General features: G+C 44.0%; 1 protein-coding gene across 3 annotated transcripts in view; it reads left to right on the top strand.

Annotated features, from left to right (window-relative positions):
- PDE7B (phosphodiesterase 7B) overlaps positions 1–20658 on the top strand; it is a 316789-nt gene extending 296131 nt beyond the window's left edge. For 2 of the 3 annotated variants that reach the window (XM_025212336.1, XM_025212335.1), the window contains 4 exons: positions 2728–2872; positions 5712–5808; positions 10812–10892; positions 16046–20658. In XM_025212336.1, coding sequence (XP_025068121.1) covers positions 2728–2872; positions 5712–5808; positions 10812–10892; positions 16046–16263 — 541 coding nt within the window. In that variant the 3' untranslated portion in view covers positions 16264–20658. Of the gene's footprint in view, positions 1–2727; positions 2873–5711; positions 5809–10811; positions 10893–12310; positions 12388–16045 lie in introns of those variants that run through there. The other variant, XM_025212337.1, reaches the window with a different exon arrangement.
- Positions 20659–21903: the final 1245 nt, after the last annotated feature.

The following is a 21903-nucleotide window of genomic DNA, read 5'->3' as shown; positions in this document are numbered from 1 at the left end:
GTCCCAGAGTAGCAAAGCTCTGAAGGTCCCCACTGGGTTTTTTACACTAGATCAATTAAACCTGTTCAGAATTAAGGTAAAAAATTATGGAAAATTTTGAGCTAAATCCAGATGTACTTTCCTGTGTTTCATGTGCCCCTGTCTGGGTAATCAAGGAACAGCTTCCTACTCAATATAAACAGTGTCTTTATTATAGCAGTTTCTTACAGAGCTGTTATGGGGCCTGCTGTTCTCCCCCAGCCTCTCTAACTCTCCTCCACTTCCTGTCTCCTCCCCCTCACTCCCTGTTCCTCCTTCAGACTCCTCCTTTCTGCTGCTGCTGGTTTTGCCTCTGAGATCTGTACATATTGTTACATCCTGAGCCTAAGTGATGCTTACGTAGCTACCAGCAGCAATACTGACATGTAAGCATGGCTTAGATTCTACTTGAAGCTGCAGTGGGGTACAATCTGGAGAAGGAGACCTCCTAGCTGTTAGCCCAAAATCCCAGTGGTTAGCATATTTGCCCTGTCAGTACTGATGGACAGAGGCCCTGGGTGGGGAGGAGGGATGACAAGGCAGCTGCCATCTTGTCGGCTGTCTTTCTTGCCACCCCAGCAGCCAGCAGCTTCCCCTCCCAGCATTTTTTATTACTTTGTTGTTGTTGTTGCTGTTGATTTCGTGGACAAGCCTGGATTTTGTGGTTTCCGCAAAAACTGCAAATTGAGTAGTTCCCTAGCAATGTGAGGAGTCCCAGAGTAGCAAAGCTCTGAAGGTCCCCACTGGGTTTTTTACACTAGATCAATTAAACCTGTTCAGAATTAAGGTAAAAAATTATGGAAAATTTTGAGCTAAATCCAGATGTACTTTCCTGTGTTTCATGTGCCCCTGTCTGGGTAATCAAGGAACAGCTTCCTACTCAATATAAACAGTGTCTTTATTATAGCAGTTTCTTACAGAGCTGTTATGGGGCCTGCTGTTCTCCCCCAGCCTCTCTAACTCTCCTCCACTTCCTGTCTCCTCCCCCTCACTCCCTGTTCCTCCTTCAGACTCCTCCTTTCTGCTGCTGCTGGTTTTGCCTCTGAGATCTGTACATATTGTTACATCCTGAGCCTAAGTGATGCTTACGTAGCTACCAGCAGCAATACTGACATGTAAGCATGGCTTAGATTCTACTTGAAGCTGCAGTGGGGTACAATCTGGAGAAGGAGACCTCCTAGCTGTTAGCCCAAAATCCCAGTGGTTAGCATATTTGCCCTGGGACAAGGAGAAACAGATTCTAAGTACCCCCTTGCCCAGAGGTGGTTTGAATTTGCATCTCCTGCTACCTAGCTCAGTGCTCTAACCACTAGGTAACAGGAGTTATTAGCCACATCCCTCTCCATCCTTCCTCTTGAAGCTGGTTCATCGCACCGTGCACTTATTATTTATTGCATAAAGTGGATAAATAGCACTGCAATAGTTTCAGCCCCACTGAGGGCAGGAACTCTGGGTACAACCCCTTCCCTTGTAGGGCAGCAGCCAACTTCCTGAGCCCCGCTCCCTCTGGTTTCTCTCCCTCCTCCTGGCCCCACTTAGCAGCCCGTGGAGGATTGTTCTGGCTGACATGTAGCCTGTAGCCTGGTACTTAGAACATGTTGCTGGGAAGTAGGAGAGAGAGGTTCAAACCCTCTCTGGATGAAACTGGGTCTCCTATTCCCTGGGCAGATCCCTAACCACTAGGCTTTTTCACCTTCCCCCCCAGCACCAATTGTGGTTTTGCTAAAAATAAAATTTTACGACATGCATGGTATGATGCAAACACTCAAGTGATGCTATTCCCTTGCACATCTATGCAGCCAGAGTTCAGGCTACTGAACATGCTCAACACAGAAACACAGGGCACACATATCTATATGGACTCCAAACCTCACGTAAGTGCCAAAATTACCATTATGCAGCTATGTAACTGCCATTTAGGTGCGTGAAGATGAAATAGAATTTAGCACTTAGAGAAGGTCTCCCTAGCATAGACATGGCCTAGACGTCATCCACGCAACCAGGATAGTATTTAACTTTACTGTTGCCTTGTGGGAGCAATGACAGCCTGGGCAGAAAAGCCAAAGACTAGATGTAGGCTGGGCTAACACTGATGTGCTGCTCTTTCTGCTGCAGCTGTTTGTGTGCATGCGTGCACAGTGCTACAGGGGCTGGAGACAAATCCTTTGGATTCAAGTTACCCAGAAGCTTGCCACATCTAAGTTTTAGTCCTGGTGACTTGGGCAAGAATGCAAATTAAGCCCGTCTCCCACTGGTAGTCTCCTAAAGCATCCAGTGTGTCTTCTCAGTTGTTCTTTAGAGCAATAAAGTTCAGTCCCCTGTTCTACGTATGGCTGCCAAACTGGAACTGGATGTGGCTATTCATTCTCCTGCATGCTTTCTGTGTCCTCCCAGTAATATATCATGCTGTGTTGTTTTCAGTCTTCACACTACTTTTTGGAAGCTCCCCGGGCTGTCTATGCCAACACCATTATTCTGCTTCCTTGCGTCTTCCACATGACTCCCCTTAGGCAGCTAAAATGCTTGTATCCAACAAGTTGTTCCTATAAAGGATAAGGAAGGGGATAAGGCTGAGTCCACAGAGCGAGAATCTCTCTGCTCACTCACGTCATCATGTAATCTGCAGAGGGAGATGGGAGGTTAAGTGGATTTAAACTATTAATGTTCAACAATCCCCTGTTCAAAAGGGCACATTTTTCTTGACTGCAGACAGGATATTGAGCAGCAGCTGGGCTCCCTGATCTTGGCAACAGACATCAATAGGCAAAATGAGTTCTTGATCCGTTTGAAAGCTCACCTCGACAATCAGGATTTGAGACTGGAGGATGCACACGACAGACATTTCATGCTCCAGGTACCTTTCTGAATCCTGGTCCGTGTATCACAACTTTCATGCACGTTACCTGTGCCTCTACCTCAGGGATCCTGGCACCAACTATCTGCTGCTATCTGACCTGCCTTGCAAACAAAACGTACCCCTAATCTTGTTCCCTTGCACAATCTACATACAACAAATTCAGGAAGGGATCAGTGACTGAGTAGCTCACATCAGCTATTATTCATTTCTTTATTCTCAGGCTACCTTGTCTCTTTCCCACAACAGGCAAGAGTTTTATCCTCTTACTGCAGCCTCACTGTCCTATTTTACAGTGGCACTGGTGGCAGAGACTTAAGTAATGGCCATTTGGTTAAGGCTTCCAGCCTCTATCTGCACAAAGAGCAATCACTATCATGGCACTAGCAGTGGTTGGTGATTCTTCTTTCCCAGCAAATGAGGAAACCAAACCAAATTGATTCTCCCAGCCCTACCAAAGTTGTTAGTAGGGCATTCAGAACAAAGCTCCAACCAAACAAAGCAGTTCAAGAAATAACCACTGGGTAAAACTACCAGCCCAAGGCCTTCCCAGCAGTTGTTCTAACAGGGTGTGTATAGACAAAACAGGGGCCCTAAATTGAAGCAGTGGGTTTTAAAAAACACCGCTTCAATTTAGGGCTGATTATACATCTGTGTTGTGCACACATCCTGCTGACTTACCTGCCTCTCTGGTGAGGAGGGGAGGGTGAGCTGCCAGTAGGCAGAGCGGTCCCTGGGCTGCAGGGTGGGGCTGGTGCTTCCCTCTGCAGCAGCTGCGGCCCCCTCCAGGCGGCACCTGCCCGCAGGCACCGGGCTCAGGCAGTCCCAGGGGGCACCGCAGCCACGGAGGGAAGCACTGGGCCCCCGCGCACCTCAGGCAGGCTTCAGGGAGGGAGGGAAAAAAAAGATCAAGCTCACCACTTTTCTCGGGCAGAGCTGCTTTCCTGGGCTGCTGCCAGGCTGCCTGCATTGGCTTCCTGAAGAGCTGCATGGAGCCCAGTGCTTCACTCCACAGCTATAGGGGCAGCAAATTAAATCTCCTCAAAAGAGTTTTAGTTTGCGCCCCAAATCATTTAAGGTTCATTATGCCACCAAATTTCCTACAGCGGCTGGAATTAATGCACAATACACCGCCAAGGCATGCAAACACTGACACCATTAAAGCAGCGCAAAAGCATTTAGCACGCTTTAAAGCGTCGTCCAAATACACCTTTCATTTCATCTACACACGGCCACAGATGGCAACTAAGTGGCTGTGCAGTTTTGTTCAGCAGTTATGCCACCTGGGTACAAAGCAAGCCTGGGAGGACGGCAAGTGCTGAAGGAACACATTCACCTAATGCCAGCTGCCTTAATTCCCTCACAGAGGTAGTGTTACTCTGCCTGCAGAAAGAGGCTCCTGCTGCCTCAAAACAGCTATAGACACACTTATAGCTCTGCCAGCTGAACCCTGGAGCCTAGACTATACCTGTGCTTTGCTGATTTCAAGCCAAGATGAGCCTGGTAGGGGAAGGAATAATAACTAGTTGAGAAGCTGCTGCCATTTCAGAAGACTAGGATGTATAGTAATCTGCTTGTCTTGCTTCCTGAAAACAAAATGTCTTCTTACTGCCTGAACAACATGAAGTTGTTGGGTTCATACTTCTTAACAGATCAAGCAGGATGCTGATACAAATAAGGAGGAATCACAAATTCTACCTAGGGTAAAAGTCACCACCTCCCTTCTAGAAAAAGAAACCGAGGCACAGAAAAGGTGGATTAGACTTGGGAGTAGAAATCAAGAGACATTCATTCTTATGCTGGTTGGTCACTTCCGGGCTATCCAGCTGGGCTATCCAGCCACCATTCTCTGAACCTCATTTTTCCCATCTGTAAAACAAGGAGAAGAAGAGTGAACTACTGAAGACTGGTAGTACAGTGCTCTGTGGGCACAAAGCAATATCACAGCCAGTTTTATCCAGTTGGCTGAGGGAAACGAGAGCATCCTCCCCCATTCTGCAAGTATGAATTTACACAGGATGGAGTTGTTGTTTTTCATGCTTTCTCCACTAGGCCCTAGCATGCCTTTGCACAAATACATCTTACCTAACCCATTAAGAAGCACAACTGCAAGCCCGTCAACAAACTGGGCATTATCCATGAGGAAGCCAGGCAGAAGACATTTGGTTTTGAGGAGATAAGGCAGGCAGATGACGGTGTATCATACTCTTCCTGAGAAGCAGCAGCTACTTGATTCCATTCCAGCCCTACCCCAGCTCTACCTCAGCAAAGAACTTTAAACTCCTAGCAAAGGGAAACAGAGCCAGAGGCAAACCAGAGGGTCCTGTACTTAGGTTTGTAAACAGCAACACAGCTGACCTATCCAAGTGGACTGTATCCACATATCAAAATTATCCCTAATGTAAGTGATATGAAAGGTCACTCACCAAGACCACAAGGAAGTGCTGCCCAAACATTCTCACACTGGCTTGGCTCTTCCTTTCCTCATCCTCAATGGCAGATGCTGAGCCAAGCAGTAAGCGGGAGCCAGCCTGAAGCTTTTGTTGGCTTGCCCACCATGAGTCATGTCCAAGAAGCTCTGCAGTCTTGGAATTTGGTGCTTCTCTCATTCTCACTACTATAAAAGCGGGGCTCTGAATGCTGATTTTGTTACACATTTAAGTAAGTGTCATTTCCTGAAGAGGCATGTTGGGGTGGGGCTCAGTTTCTCAAATGTATTCTTAATCCCACTTGACAATGAGTGTGCCACTAAGCGGTTTCACAGCCCCTTGGAGTGCAGGAGATTTGCTGCTGAGTGACTGCTAGCTAATCATTTTTCTCCCTCCCTTATTGTTTGCAGATCGCACTCAAGTGTGCTGACATTTGCAATCCCTGTCGGCTTTGGGAGACAAGCAAGCAGTGGAGTGAAAGAGTCTGTGAGGAATTCTATCGGCAAGGTCAGTCCCCTGATGTACCAAACAGGTTCCCCTTTCACTTTCAGGCAATAATTTGAAGAAAGAGAAATTGGCTTATCTGAAGTGGCACTCGCTCTGCAGTCAGCTCTGCCTACCTGATTCCCCCTTGAAATCTACCAAAGAGATATGCTGGTCAGCAGATTTGTGGCCTTATTTTGCAAGTGGTTGCTAATGAAGGGGGAGGTAAAGAAACAGAAGAGAAGAGCAGCATATGTTTCATTGATCTGACTGCTCCTATAAGATGGTGTCAGTGGGCACACCTACACATGCAATTAAAGCAAAGGTGTGCTGTTTGAAGTACACCTGGGACCACAGCACACTGAGCCAGGTCAAACCAGGCCCAGCTGGCAGGAGGCCCCAGGGGTCAGCCAGCCAGGAGCTGCCCTCCCACCCGTCAGCTCAACATGCTGCAGAGAGGCTGACTGGGGCATGAGGGTGCTCCATTGTGGGGTTACCTTGCAGGCAGCCCCGCACTGAAGCACTCTCCTTCCCTAGCCAGCCGCATCAGCATCTACATGTGTGCTGCTGTGGAGTAAAAAAACTCTGCAGCAGGATAGTACTTATAGATACAAGTACTTGTACTCCTAAGTACTTGTAGATACAAGTACTATCCTGCTGTGGAGTTAGTTAGCTTACTCCACCATAATCACCCTTCACTTGTAAATGCCAAGACATTTACTATGGAACTAATTAGTCAACTGTGCAGTAAATGTCTTGTGTAGACATGCCCAGTGAGGTGGGGTTTGCTATGGCTCAGACCTTAGTTTTCATTAGCAGCACAGTCTGAATCTTCTTCAAATGTCCTCTAGTCATCTTCACTGAACCAAAACCCAGGTGGATGTGGGCTGCACATGCATTGCACATCTATCACTCTTGGTTTTACTTAATAGTTGCAAACTTATCTTACATTTGCCATTTCCAAAATGCAGCCGACTTCTCTTTTTACAGTTGCAAGGAAGATACAGTCCTAACGCACTTCTCAAACCCCTAATTGAATTGAAGGCCCAAACCTCTGCTAGAATCTATTGCAAATATGTTCTAACCCCTCCAAAGAACTCAGCTATAGATGGTGTTCAGTGAGAGCTGATTACACCATTTCACTCCACCATAAGACTAGGCTGTTCTATAGGAGTGAAAACAACATGGTGTTTAATCACTGTTAAGTCTTTCTTAGTATCTTCACCACAGCCTGAGGAAATGGACGGGAATGCTAAAAAAGCAAGCACGGTGGGTTAATATAGGTGTGGCTAACCTGCATTACAATACCATGGGCAGCCTCTGTATGTAGCATGAGGCAGATTAGGGAGGGGGCAGGCAGCACAGTGGCAGTTCAGGGAGCAAAAAGCAGAGCAGCAGATCAATCAGGATAAGGGAATCAGAGTAGCAGTCAGTGAGGGTGCAGGGCTTAATTTGTGGCACACCTGCCAAAAAGGTACATTAGACCCACTGGTCCAATGTACAGAATTTATTTAAACTTGTCAGTTACACTACAGAATTAAATCAGATCTGCCCATGATGGCCAGCATTGTCAGGTAGCTGAACTGTTACCTGGCATAGTTAGTACACAGCAAGTATGGATGAAGCCCCTTGTAGTCTGTTCAGACCCAGCTCAGCCCCACAGCACTGGATGCAAATTGTCCATACTTGCACGCTAACTGTGTTCAGTACCAGTTTGTCTAATTGGTTACTGATATCTGTGCTCTGTAACAGGTCTGGTCAGATGAAATGCTTACATCAGTATAATCAGCACTGCAGCAGTGTAAAAAAAGTAGCAGATGACCAATCCAAACTCCTAAACCAGGGAAACGTCACCACAGCTGAAGAATTACTCCTGTAAGAATCAGGGGTAAAACTCTACAGGTGCAGCTAACACTGGTTCACATTTGATGTATCTGCATCCATTCGAGGTTAGCTGTTTGCTAACAGCTAACCAGGTCTCACCTGTTCTCCTATCAACTAGTGGCAAGTCACAGGGTTAGCTGTCATGCCTCGATCTTGGGATTGGTGCACACATGTCCATTCCTGATCCCGAGGTGATGTACATCAGCTTACAAAACTGATATAAGTTATCAGGGGTATATGTCTGTCTCTCCCTGCCCTTAGTGTAAATAGGACATGAGTGCTTGATGATAATCACAACACTGAATTTATCAGGGACCAAATATTAGTCCCATAGCAACTTACATGAGTGGAAAAGGCTTAAAATGATGAGCTGGTAACAGCTATAGAAAGTCTTTAAAATGTGTCTTGGGGAAATACTTGTAACGCCATATAATGTAACTGCTTTAACCAGGGTCTGGTATCATGAGGAAATGTTGTAATTGGTCTTAATACCTGTTCAGCTAGACAAATACTTCAAAATCAGTTGAATTTCAGTGTATATTTAATTAAGTTTAATCTTTTTTTATGGAATTGAGGTAGTGTTGAATCCTGTTCCAAAAAATACTTTTCAGCCTCCTTGAACTATTCCTAAACAGCTTTAAAAAACAGTTTAAATTGATTGCAGATTTTCCCAGTGCAGATAAATCCTGTGTGACCAATTCATGCAGTTGGGACTCCAAGTAGTTAATCAAAGTCTGTATCTTTCATAGAAGTGAGCAATAATTCTTACCATACAAAGCAGAATTTCAGCTTCTTTGATTAAATGAGTTGTCAAAGCCATAGAAGCAGGTAGTATATTCCAGGACATCAGTTATAGATTAACTGAATATGTGGTAAATGAGGCAAGGATTAATATTTGTACTAATGTAATAACTAGATCTGGGAAGAACGTTTCAGTGACAAAATCTCCTTCATGTTTAATTTTGAAAACAAAATACATCTTTATGCCTATATATTGGTACTGGGAAACCAGTCAAGGAAATGTTTTACATGTACACATACATGTTCTTTGCCAGTCAGCAGTTTTCATTAAAAACAAATTAAAAAAAAACAACAAACCCTAAAAATCATAAACCCCAAGCAAATTCAAAAATCAATTCCTTACATATGTTTTATTATCCCAAAGACAGTACCTGAATATTTTTCCAAAATTGCTCTTAATACTTGCATCGAGGACTTTAATCTGGGTTTCATACAAGCTCTTCACAATTAGTTCCTTGTTAGAAACACTAAGTACCAGCTGCTGGCCTCTAAAGGCAATTTCATGACAGAGCAGTCACCTGGTGATTAACACAGCTGAACTTCATCTATGTTAGTGCTTGGACCATTGCTAATACTGATGCAGGTAATCCACCCCTACAAAACAAGTATAATTTTGAATCATAGAGCAGCTTAACAGGGGTAAAACAGAAACAAAAATTTAAGCTTTCTCATGTGCATAAGAATAACAAAAGGAGGGCCTTGTCATATATTCTAAAAGGGCAGATTGTAGGTCCAACTAATGACCCTTGGGCACTGACAGGCATGCAGCTCCCCGCTGTAACTCATGGTGCTTCCCAGGAAGCGCCATGGATTACAACATTCCCACAGATCCAACAGACATTCGTTGTTGGGTCTGGGGGGCTAGGGGGTCGAGCTCCAGTTTGGAGCAGCAGCATGTCCACAGCTACTTTCCCCTAGCCCAGCTCTGGTGCTGCCTTCAGAATGGGAGGTGGGGAAGGGAAGGGAGGAAGCTCAGTCTGGAGTTTGCCCAGCTCACCTGCCCCACCCTCTAGCACAGGCTGGGCAAACTCCAGGTGGAATTCCCTACCCTCTCTTCGCCCCCTCCCGTTCTGAAGACAGCACCAGGGGCGAGGCTGGGCTACATCAGCCCACCCTACTCCCGGCCTGTGCTGACAGACGTTAATGAAGGTACTCCACTTTGGAGCGCCTTCATCTGAATCCTCATATAACGAGGGTTCAGATTGTCGTGTAATTGGGCACTTTTAAAATGCTCTGCAGCCGCATTCTTCTGTCAGGGCATAGCAGTGTAGTGCTTCAGAGGCTGATTGCGTGACAAAATGTCACTTCTGTCAGTGCCCCTAGTCACTCATTCGAAAACTGAGAGCAATTTATGGCCATGTACAGGCATTCAGTTTCTTCTGGGACAGTCACTGCTCCCCGAGGAGAAAGTATGAGTGTATAGATGTACAGGACTTTTCCCCTACACCAAAGGTGGCCACTCCAGGAGAAAAATAACCCATGAACAACCCAGGTTAAATCATTCCCAGGAGAGTTTTTCCTGGGAGAGCAAATGTCTGTACATGTTCCCTTCTTAAAGAAGCGCAACACAGTCCTCCAGTTTCCCAGGGGTGCTTTGCTCCCCACTTTCCCCCCCAGGGAGACAGTGCTTCATTTGGGCTGAAGTTTACTACTCCAGCCAAACAGGGAGCAAAGCATACCTTCTTCACAATTCCCACGTTGTGCTGCAGGGAGACACAGGCTGACCCTAAACAGTCTGGGTCAGCCAATCAGGCCTGTCCTGTACACTGCTGCTATCTGTCTCCAGGCAGACTGAGGGAGTCTGCAGAGTACAGTGAAATGTGTGTACAGGGGGCCCCTGGCCATGAAGTGTCAGCACTGCAAGTTCTCTGCAGAAAACAAACCCAGGAGAGTTCTCCCAGATCATCTGAACACATATACAGAGACTTTCTCTAGGTCTCACACTTCAGCTGAGTTTTCTAAGCTCTGTCTTTCCACACAGCTTAGCCACTCTGGCAGACTATAGCTAGTAACGTGCTGGGATTTCTTTGGAGCAGAAGATCACTTGCTTAGAGTAATTTCCTGTGAAAGTTTACATTTTTGGTTTTACCTTCTTAAACATTTCACATGCTCTTTATCACAGTACCTGAGTGCTGATTTCTGCATGAAAACATTCCCTGGCCTCTCTCTTTCAATCTATCTTTAAAACTGTGATATTCATCGTAGACAGCAATTGGAGAAGTATAAAGGTCAACACAGATGTAGCTTCTTTTGAGACTTGCTTTTCCATCTGTATTATAAGAAATGAAAGTCACATCCTAAATCAGCAAGTGGCAAAAATGGTTCTCTCTTTTTTTTGATAGGTGACCTGGAACAAAAATTTGAACTGGAAATAAGCCCTCTTTGTAATCAGCAGAAGGACACGATACCTAGCATACAAATTGGTGAGCTTTACGTTCATTCTTTTGTCTTCTCCTACCCGCAAACCCCATCCTAGTACAGCCCATGATCAAGTAAAACCTGGACCATAATATAGGATGCAATAGAATTTACCTACCAAGCAGATCACAGAACTCTATAGCAAAGCTGAGTGCACTGGGCCTGGTTTAGCTTTACTGCCACTCACTCCCTGAGCTAAGGCCTAACACAACAATAGCTCACAAGGGAATGAAACTCACAGAAAAGGTCAGATACTTGCAGACTGATCCCACATACTGGAATAGTTCAGCTGTTTGAGAGAATTAGGACAAGTGTTTCCAGAGCTGTGTAAGCGTGATGCTTCATGAAACCAAGGGGCATCATGAAACCTTTGACATGCTTAGCACCTGCCACCTTAGGGTAGCTCAGTCTTTGCTTTCTGTTCTAACTTTCTACAATAATACCCACAAAGATGCCCTGTTCTGATGCTCAGGCTGTGCAGTGGGTCACATTAGCTAGCTGAGGCAGCAGCAGCAGGACTATTTTAGTAATCCACCCAGTGTTTCTAGTTCTCTAGCATCCCCTTTGTTTTCCCTCTCTCCTCCTTCCTCTGAGTTTTCACATGTAGCCATCCCATAGTCTGGTGAGCTGCCTCCAAAACAAAATTGCATTTGAGCAGAAGAGGGAGGGAAGGCTTCCCTCCTCATGGGAGCTGGCTGAACATCCTCTACAGCTGCCCCAAGCTGAGGAGTGAGAGAAAGTTTGAGTTAAGAGCAGTGCACTGTGCGTGGCCAGCCCCAGAAGCCTAACGATTACTTTTCTTCAGTGTTTACATATAAGCTTCTATAGTTCCACACCATGTGCATGGTAAATTGTGGGGGCAGCTATGTAGCCTCTCAGATGCTCCGACAAATGGTCACAATTGAACAATTAGGCCCCCTCAGCAGTTATAGGTATCGCACAATTAACTGGTAAATTGCACAATTACCTTGAGATCAGCTACACATTCAAAGTAGCTATCAGGCTATAAAAACCTCCAACCACCTATAAAGTTAGACCTCAAAAATGTGTACTAACTTTATAGCTGGTTGCTATCGAGTTTTAATTTGCATATGTAGCAGGGTCTCCCTTGTGACTGGGAGGTCAATCAGCTGACAGGGCCACAGGGGTGCACTATGCCCAGTCGGCGCTGGGAGTCCTGTAACTAAGGGGACTCTCAGCCCCAGGAGCTGCTGACATGCTCCTGGCAGCACCCCACAGCTTCATGCACCCCATGTACCTGGAAGATCGCAGCTGCTGCATCTCCCAGCCATGGGGGTACATTGGGCTCCCCCTGCCTTACTGCCAGTACTACATGTGCAGCCCAAAATGCCTTTGCCTACACATGTAGAGGGGCCCATATGTTACTAAATGTTTCCTCCTCCTTTTTCCTCCTCCCACTCAGGGAAAACATGAGGCAGGAATAACTTCAGATCTAAAAGTATGTGATATTCAATAACTGGTTTGTACTTCCCCTTCCTTCTCCCCCACCCCACACACACACAATTGCTTGGAGTTGGGCAATTTATTTTGATGCCCTTTGCCACTGAGGTCAGGTTCATCTTAATGAATACAAGACTTATCGCTCAGATCTTTTCTCCCAGAGCAGATTTTCCAGCATGTTCACAAAGGGTAAGGTCCAAAAACAACTTCAGGACAAGAATAATTAAGTCATCCAGGGTATGTCTGCACTGCAATGACTGCAGTTCACATAGACATACGTGTGATAGTTTTAAATTACTTAGCTCAGGTACTGACAGCAGTGCAGCCATGGCAACATGGAACTCTGTGTAAGCTAACCACACAAGTCTGCAGCCCACCCGAGCTCCCAGCCACTGAAGCTACAGAGTCAGCTAGCTAGCTAGCTCCAGTCTATGTCCACGTGCCTGAGGTTGCTATGTGGACAGACCCTAAGGAAGGTAAAACCAGAAAATCATGGGACCTGCATCTCTTCACACCAAAGTTTACGGCCCAGAAGACTGTTCAGACCATATAGCATCACCATTCCTAGCAAGTGTTGCCATGTGACAGTGATGTAAATGCCAGACCTTTCCCAATTTACATATCAGAAGTCATTTCCTTATGGTTTAGATATGTGATACTTACCAGACTCATAATTTATATCAGTGTACAGAAACTAGTCTGTGTTATACCAGAAACCGGCATGTGTTATACCAGTGTTTGGAGTGGACAGAAAGTCAGCTCTCAGGATAGCTGCTGAAATAGGCACCATTACCATACCTTGCCACTAGGTGGCAGAGGCACCTGTAATAGCCTGTTTGTATTTAGCAAATTTCTGTCCTGAGTGAGAAGCAGCTACCTGACACCTATATCAGTGAAAGTGATGTAGTTTTACTTCTGATTTTTCCAGATCTCTTCACTGAATTCTGGTAAACTAGTATAAATTCATATGGTGTGTGTCCAAACTTTGTTTATACCAAGGTAAATGGTATACGTCCAGATCCCTAGTAAGGTTAGGACTGTGCAAGTGGTAGCACACACAGGCATCTAGATTTGTTAATCCAAAAGATTGCTTCACTGCACCTGTTGTTTAGGGTAGTTGTACCATGGCGTGTGTGAGAGGCAGTACTCATCAGCACCACCAGCACACAGTAAGAGCAGACAGGGGGTATCAAGCTGCCTTAAAATCTAATTCTGGCTTTGACATGCCATCTCTGACCTCAGAAAGCCTCAGTTTCTTTATCTGGAAAGGAGGAATTAGCATAATCCTTCATAGGTATTTTGTGATGAATAACCAGGTTCAGAAGCTCTTTCAGGTTATTGGATACAGGATGCTAGTTATCCTGGTTTGTCTTAGTTCATTAACAAATAAATATCCATCTGGCATAGACAGAAATGTATAAAGACAAGGACTTTAAAAGTATATTTACATGCCAACACGACTACCAAGTACACCCCAAATACATAAATGTTGTTTATAGGATTAGATATAATATTTTCCAAAATATAACATCCTCTATGAAAATGCATATATATTAAATGTGTATTCATATGTTTATTTAAAATAAGACACAACCTTGTTAATCAGCACTAATTCACACAGTCTGTTTGCTGTGCCATTATTCTCAGCCAGGATTGAATAGCAGTGTTGTATTGAGGTCTGATTAAACATTAAAACTTGCTTAGTTGTGTGTAATACTTCTTTGTCTAGCAGTCAGTGTTCTGTTATGCTTTGTAAAACACTTGCCTGATGAACAGACCGTGCTTATCCTGGCATTGCTTTGGTTCACTTATTTGCAAGATTGTTTTCATCTGCAGCAGGTCTTCCAGCCAGCAGTGCATATTTGTGAGCATTTGCTCTGCTGCATTATTTAGAAATGGGTGCAGTAGCTTGTTTCAGGAAGATCTAAAAGCAGAACTAAAAGGCATTGTTTCTGCTGCCTGCTTTTAGGATCAAATTAAATCACAGCCTTGAATCATTGTTTCAATTTTTGCTACCATCAAAATGATTTTTTATCATCTAAGATTATATCAGATGTTGACAGATGTAGTCAAATATTCACTATCCATGTGTGCTTTGCAAACTCCTCTCTCCCTGCTCACAGGCTAGCAGAACAATACCCTCCCCAATATTTAGAAGCACTTGATCATTTTCCCTATGTAGAATGAAAAGTCACCATACAGCTTTAGACCACTCTCCTAGTCTCTGTGCTCCCATACACAAATAGGGCATTCAGGGTGAAACAGATGGACCATTTGACATATTTTGGGCCTAGAAACATTTAAAAAAACATAGCACTTCAGCTCCAGGACACATGTACAGCCCCTTACACCTCCCAGTTGGAACCAGGGGCACCACAGGGGCACTGCAGCTGTGGCCCTGCTTCCTCAAGGGCACTGCTGCTCTCTAGGTTGGGACTTTTGGGAGTCCGGATGCTTCCTCTGCTTCAAAGACCAGGCCTCCTGGCACTTGAAGCACCCTGGTCACTGGGAGTCCTGGGGCCAGAGGGCAGGGAGTAGCAGTGCCCCAAGTACTAGAGCTTCAAGGAGCAGCCCAAGTGCATGGAGTGCAGGGAGAGGGAGGAGAGATGGGCAGATGCAGTCAGGGTGCTGGGGTGGGGGTGAGAGGACATTACATCTTGGGATTCTGGAGGACCAACCACCTGCACAAATGTACAATAGACCAAAACAGTACAAAATAATACCAGCTCCCTGAGGTATTATTCTGTCACAGGTGGGAGTGGTTTATCCCACCAGTGTGTCTGTGTGGTAGCCTTCTGAATTACTTCAAAGGTGTTCCAAAGCCCTTTGAAACATCTCAAATGATACATCAGCCTACACTCTCAGTAATCTTTTCTCCACTACACATAACACAAACCTTCACCCTCTGACTCTGTAAACAGAGCACTAAAACCAAAACATGCCACCTTAGTTGTGCTGTAGCCATTTCCAAATAATAGGTGCAGATAAATAATCCAACAGGTTTTGTTTCTGGGTCAGTGACTTTCTAACATGCAGCTCAGAACCAAGAATCACGTCATACAAAACAAATGCCTGAAGAGAAGCCTGTCTAACACAACTATTCAAGGGAAAGACAAAAGTCAGCTGCTTAAGAAAGATGCCTTCTAACACTTAGCTAGAGAAAAATGGTACAGAGTAAGTGCTAGGATTATTCAGGGGTGTAGGTTGTAGCCATGTTGGTCTAAGGACATAGGCAGACAAGGTTCTTTGGGTGAATCTGATATCTTTTATTAGACCAAATTAAATAGTTGGGAAAAAAATGTTAAGCAAGCTTTCAGGTTCAAAACCCAAAAGAACCTGAAAGCTTGCTTAATTTTTTTCCCCCAACTATTTAAGTTGGTCTAATAAAAGATATCAGATTCACCCAAAGAACCAGGATTATTCAGGGATATTACAGGACAGGAGGTTGCCTAAGGGGTAAGCTTGTGTTTCAGATTTCACTATATTATACATGGCAAAAGCTGGTTACCTTTTAACATAAGCAGTGGTTCAAGTGGGTGCATATTACACAACCCACTGTTTAGGGGAAATGGGTTTATTGTTATTTCTCTTTGGGGTTTTGAGACCTTAGTCACTTCCAGTCTCCTGACCCGTGCTGCCGGACATTGATTTGGTTAATGATTCAGCTCCTGACATGCTTTGCTTCATGTTTTCCCAGGCTTCATGTCCTACATTGTAGAGCCACTCTTTGAAAAATGGGCCCAGTTTACTGGAGACACTCCCCTCTCTGAAAACATGCTAAGCCATCTCAGGAGGAACAAGGCCAATTGGAGGAGTTTGCTCCACAAGCAACACAGCAGTAGCAGGAGTAATGACCACTCAGGTCAAGTGACTGAAAATGAGGACCAGACTTTAAATGAAGGGGACACCCCATAGTGCCAGCTTTGCACTCTTCCTTATAGTACTGCTGTCTCTTCCTCGCTGGTCACAACAGTGAACAAAACCCCAAGGACCTGTGAGGCCATCAACAACAGCATGGAAAGGGAAAGACAGGGGAAGCAGAAGCTGGAAGGGTCCTCATAAATAAACCCACTTGAATGCTGGGTTTGGTTTTTGAGCTCCTTTGACTTCCCCACCCTCCTCCTCCTCTTTCTACATATTTCTGAAGCCATTCATCACTTCTGATCATTAACTGCTTGAATGAGAAGCTGAGCCAGTAAATGGCTACCAAGTAACACAGGAGGATTACAGAGAAAACCTGAGAGAGAAAAGAAGCGCTCTTGGCTGTATTTCATTCACATGGGTCATACTGTGACACATACCTGTATGTAGGCCTGGAGCACCATACAGTTTCCAGTCTGGCAGCTGGGCTGCACATTAAACCACCAGCATCTTCAGAACTCTGAGAATATTGGTCGAGTATGAGCGCACACAGGAGAGAGAAATCTTGTTATTTTAATAATTAAAAAAAAAACCCTTTTTAACTTTTGTATTCTGTGCACCAGACAACAAATCCAAAATCTTTGGACTGAGGTTGCTCTATGTACACAAAACTCAAGCATGACAAGATTCATTTTTTAAGTCATTTTTATGCCACTTTAGGTAGAGTGACATCTTCAAGGAACACCTGCAAGGAACAGCATTCCCTAGCAAGTCAAAGGGAAGGTGTTATACAGTCTAAACCTTTGCAACATAATCAGACCTTTTTGATGACTCTGTTTCAATTATATGTTTATATTCACACGTGTACATTTTCTGTAAATATAAAGCGCTACTGATTCCCATGCCAAAATACTGAAGTATTATGGAATTGCTACCTGTATAAACAATGGCACTGTGAACAGAATACTATTAGTTTTAATACAAGAGAAAGCATTTGTAAATATGATATAGAGTTTATTAATACACTATTGTTTGCAGATAAAGGCCTTAACTTTTAGCATCTTTCATCTTCTGATAGCTGCCAAAATCGTATCACCATATATATGATTCTGAACTGCCTTTACATTTTCAGCTGCCTGGCAGAATGAAGTCTGGCAGGGCATTTTTTGGAAACTTCACATGCATTCCATATGGACCCATACCGTTTAATCCATGGCACAGTGCACACTTCTAGAAGATGCTTCACAAAGCCTGAAGTTCTGATGTTTTAAAACACAGCAATATTACACAATCTATTTTACAATTCAAACTGGTAAACCATGGACCCGTGGATTCTAACCAAGTAGCAGAGTGGTCTACAAAACCAAACACATCCAACTGAGGGTCTGATCCAGATATCTTGGCAGTTCTGGAGTATAATTGTTTTCTCAAATGGTGCCAGACTATCATTTCATCTTGTATTGTATAGATTTTTTTAATCTTTCATTAGGTGACCAGCATGTAGGTATGGTTCTTGTTTCCTTTTCATGAGAAAAATGCTTTACCTGGCTTTTATAAATTTCACTTAATGAAGGAAAATGCTTTGTAGCCAATCCAGTAAGCAAGATCCTTCTCCCTCATAACTATTGCTAATTACAGTTAAGGTTTTAGCTTACAGGGTTTTTGAAAGATACACAATAGTCCACTCCATGAACCACCTTTGTTGGGGCATTCTTTCAATTCCTTTCTTTAACCTCCTCCTTTCAGATAAGACCTCTACCTGGGGTGTGTGAGTAATCATGTGAGTAACATGTTTGGTTTTCCTTTCGTGTGTGTTATTCTGATAGCAAGTGCAATGCTATTACATTACTATTTTACCTCTTCAAACAATGTTTTTGTTTATAACAGAACTAGCTCTAGTTGTTATACATTTGTATTACGTGATGTGATTGCCATGGCAGGCAAACAACTTAAGCCAACGTAGATAAGGGTTACATTTATAAGAAATGTTCAAGAAAGATGAGTTTACTTTCAAGTAAAAGTGCAAGGTAACAATTATTTTAAGGTGTTTAGATAAAAAAATGTTCACATTAATAAGAAATCCAGTAAAGGACACATTAGTAATATACATATAGAATCAATTAACAGAAAAAATGACTGAAACTCAAAGTAGAAAGATGAAATTCAGATGTCTGGAAGTGTGAAGTGTATCGGGCCAGCTAGCTTTATCCTATCATTGTGTAGATTTATGTTAGCAAAGTATGGACAAATGAGAATGTTCTTGTTTCTTCCAACTAGGACACATACCTCACTAGAGCTCACTATATAATTTTGCTAACAGTTTCTCCTAACAAGTAAGGGAGTAGTAAACCTAAGGAGTAGGTCAAAGTTACCTCTGTTTCAAAACCATTGCATTTTCAACTGTTCCATCTTGGGTGGTACAGAAACAAGGTCCTTTTTAGTGTCCAAGTTAATCTCTACTGTTACATCTTTCTTTTCCTCTCAGTATTCCAGAAGTTTAGAGCAAGGCAGTACCTGTTAGTCACAGTATGCAGCCCATGAAGGATGTTACACATTAGCACACTGGCAGGTTTTCAAATGTCTACAGAAGTTAGGAAAGAAAGAAAATGTCTCTTTCCCCCTTTTTGGTTGCTTATTTTCAATAGTCATCTTCAACTCTTTTCCATTTAGTTGGAAGAATTAAAAAAATGTTCTGTGGTTTAGAAACAAGCCTATTCATTACTGTACCCCAGTAGCTCTAGTACAAACTGCCTTTTAATTGTGGCAGGTCTTCAAAGCCAATGAAAGAACTTTGTATGCTCTTAGTTATGCTGGGATGTCAACCTGGCCTTTTTGTTACTAGCGCATGGACCTGTTACTCAAGTCATCCCTTTTCAAGTTAAAGTCCCTAACTAGAAAGGTTGCTCTTATGAAAATGGGGGTGGCCTTTTTTTATTTTTTCATGAAAATGAAGTACACACACCTGCCTGGCTGCAATATAACTACTCTCGCCAGTGAAAGAAATTCAGGCTGACTTTGTGGCATAAATCAGTTACAGGCTAAGCAGTTTGCCTCAGGCGCTCTCTAAGGTTCACTTCAATGGAGGAAGCTATGAAGCGAGCTCTTGGCAGCAAATACCTGCCAGCCCAAATGACTGGGCTCTGTGCTATACAGTGGGATTTCTGGGTGAGTTTCACCAATAGTTTTCCCATGAAGAAGCCAGACTGCACTTTATGAACAATACCACCAGCAATTAAGTATATACTATTGTGATAAATATTTTACCTGGTGTCTGGTTCAGTAGCATAACTAAGGTGGAGCAACTGGGGTATTAGGCCCCAGGTGCTGATTTAAAGGTGGGAGGCAATCTGGCTGCAGCTGCTGCCCCATGCACGGTTGCCACCCAGGGTACAGAACTGTCCGGTTATGCCTCTTGTCTGCTGTAGAGTGTAGAAATGGCCAGCGTGAGAATGGGGCAACAGAATGGAGATGTAGTAAAAGATAAACATTTGCACAGAATGGACTTTTGTCCTATTAGCCACATTTGACACTTTATAAGAGACCTATGTGAATTAATTCTTGCTTCTTTTAAAGGAGGGTCTGTTTGGTCTGCACAGCAACACATTAAAGAGTTTTCTGGCTTTGTTTGGTTTTAGATGTATGTACTGACAGGAGTACAAAACACTTGCCAGAGGCTGAAGCACTCTCAATTACACTACACAAAAATTCACTACTTGTCTTGGTTAAACCCCATACTTGTTTAAGGAAAAGACTATATACAGCCTTGGATGTGACTTCTGTAATTAAAAACTAATTAAAGCAAAGAAATTATAGTTTAATTAGACTATTATGCCTTGATTCTGGAAGGCACAGAAAGCTTGTAGTTTTGTGGCATGAAAGCTCTAAAGAGCAGCACAGAAGCAACATGCAGGTCATCAAAGGTAAAAAGGAGGGTAATAAAAAAAAAACTCATGACCTGGAGTGCGTGAAAGCAAGGAGATAAGGAACATAGCAGAGCCCTGTTTGTAGCCAAAGACTGTTTTCTTTATAATGTGGACAAAACAAATGTGAGAAAAGTAGGCCAGTTAAGTGCAGCAACCAAGGGCACTTGTACACGTGATAAAAATTGGCTGTTTTTACGGTTTAATTGCATCACAGTGTACATGTGTGGGGGTTTCCTATGATTTAAATGAGTTTCCTACATTGCAAACTAAACCACATTCTCATGTAGTTTAATTTGCAACATAGTTATTTGTAACCTTGCAGCCTTTGACAGCTGGCAACCCCCATCCCCTCCCCGCCTACAGCTGCAGGAGAGGTGAACTGAAAGTAGAGGTGGCGAGGGGGCCGATCATGTTTTCTTTTTTTTGGTGGAGCCTGCCTATGTCTCCTGCAGCTGGGGAGCGAGCTGCCAGTGGACTGAATGGCCCCTGAGCTGCAGGGACCCCGGTCCTTCCTTCTGTGGCAGCGGCACCCCCTGGGACCACCTGGGCAGGCTGCTAGCAGGCGGATGCTGCCCCAGCTTGGGCTCAGGGAACAGTTGGATCAGTCTGAGTGCTGCCTCTGAGCTGGGGCAGCACCTACCCACTAGCTGCCTGCCCAGGTGGCCCCAGGGAGCACCATCACCATCACCATCACCATGAAGGAAAGGTCCAGGCCTCCCCATAGCTCAGGGCCAGCCAGCAGCTCACCTCCTGGCAGTGGGAGAGGCAGCCAAGCTCCACAGAAAAAAAAAAAAGATCAGGCTTCTCACCACTTTTTTTTTTTTGGTTTCTCAGTGGAGCCTGCCTGTGTGAGTTGCTGCTGTGCTGAGTAGCCCCTGAGCTGCAAGGGGGCCCGGTCCTTCCATCTGTGGTGGCAGCACCCCCGGGGGCTGCCCAGGTGGGGTGCTAGCTAAGTGGGTGCTGCCCCAGCTTTCAGGCGTCATCCACTGGATCCAAAAGCAAAGTGCTCAGAAGCTAAAAAGAAACAGAGCTTACTGTGTACATCACAACTGAAGGAAGAGCCTGGGATAAAATTCCACATCACCACTAGAATAAAGCAAGGAAACAACTGAATTGGATTTCTGTTGACCTAATCTAGATTATGGGACCCTTCAATAACTTGTATAAATAGGGTTTTGGATAAAAGTGGCAGCCTACAAATCAGCATTAAAAAGGCTGTGACTCCCAAACCCAGAAGACACAAGATTGGTTAGCTGCTTCTTCAGCACACTATGAAAAGAGACTGTCAGATGGATTAAGCAACCCAGAGGTGTACCATACATCATTTGTAAAAAAAAATTACCCCAAATAATTGCTGAGTCAAGGTTCAAACCACCAAAAAAGGGAATTACTGGTATTTTAAAATAGATGACCCAATAACTCTTTTCCCTGCATCTTGTTTCAATGCTTGTTTTTAATCTGTAGTGAATTATTTAAATCATTTATGTCCCTACAGTAAGCAAGAAATTCCATTTACATCATTGGTCATACACTAAATTGAACAGATCATCTGTCACACTGTGCTTCCCCATTGACTCATTTAGTCTTCAGTCAAATCTACAACAAAGGCCAAGATGGGGAAAGCCCCAGAAAAGCACTCCTAATTATGGCTGAATACCACGCACAAACTGTGGCAATGCTAGTTGTTGTTAGGCTGGTCAGTCCGCGTACCAACTACAATTTATTCTCTAGTGATATTCAGTCTGGGTCACTCAACTGATAGACGTGAATG

This window comes from Alligator sinensis, unplaced genomic scaffold, assembly GCF_000455745.1.
Source record: "Alligator sinensis unplaced genomic scaffold, ASM45574v1 scaffold417_2, whole genome shotgun sequence".
Taxonomy (NCBI): domain Eukaryota; kingdom Metazoa; phylum Chordata; order Crocodylia; family Alligatoridae; genus Alligator; species Alligator sinensis.
This window is presented reverse-complemented; position numbering and strand designations above follow the sequence as displayed.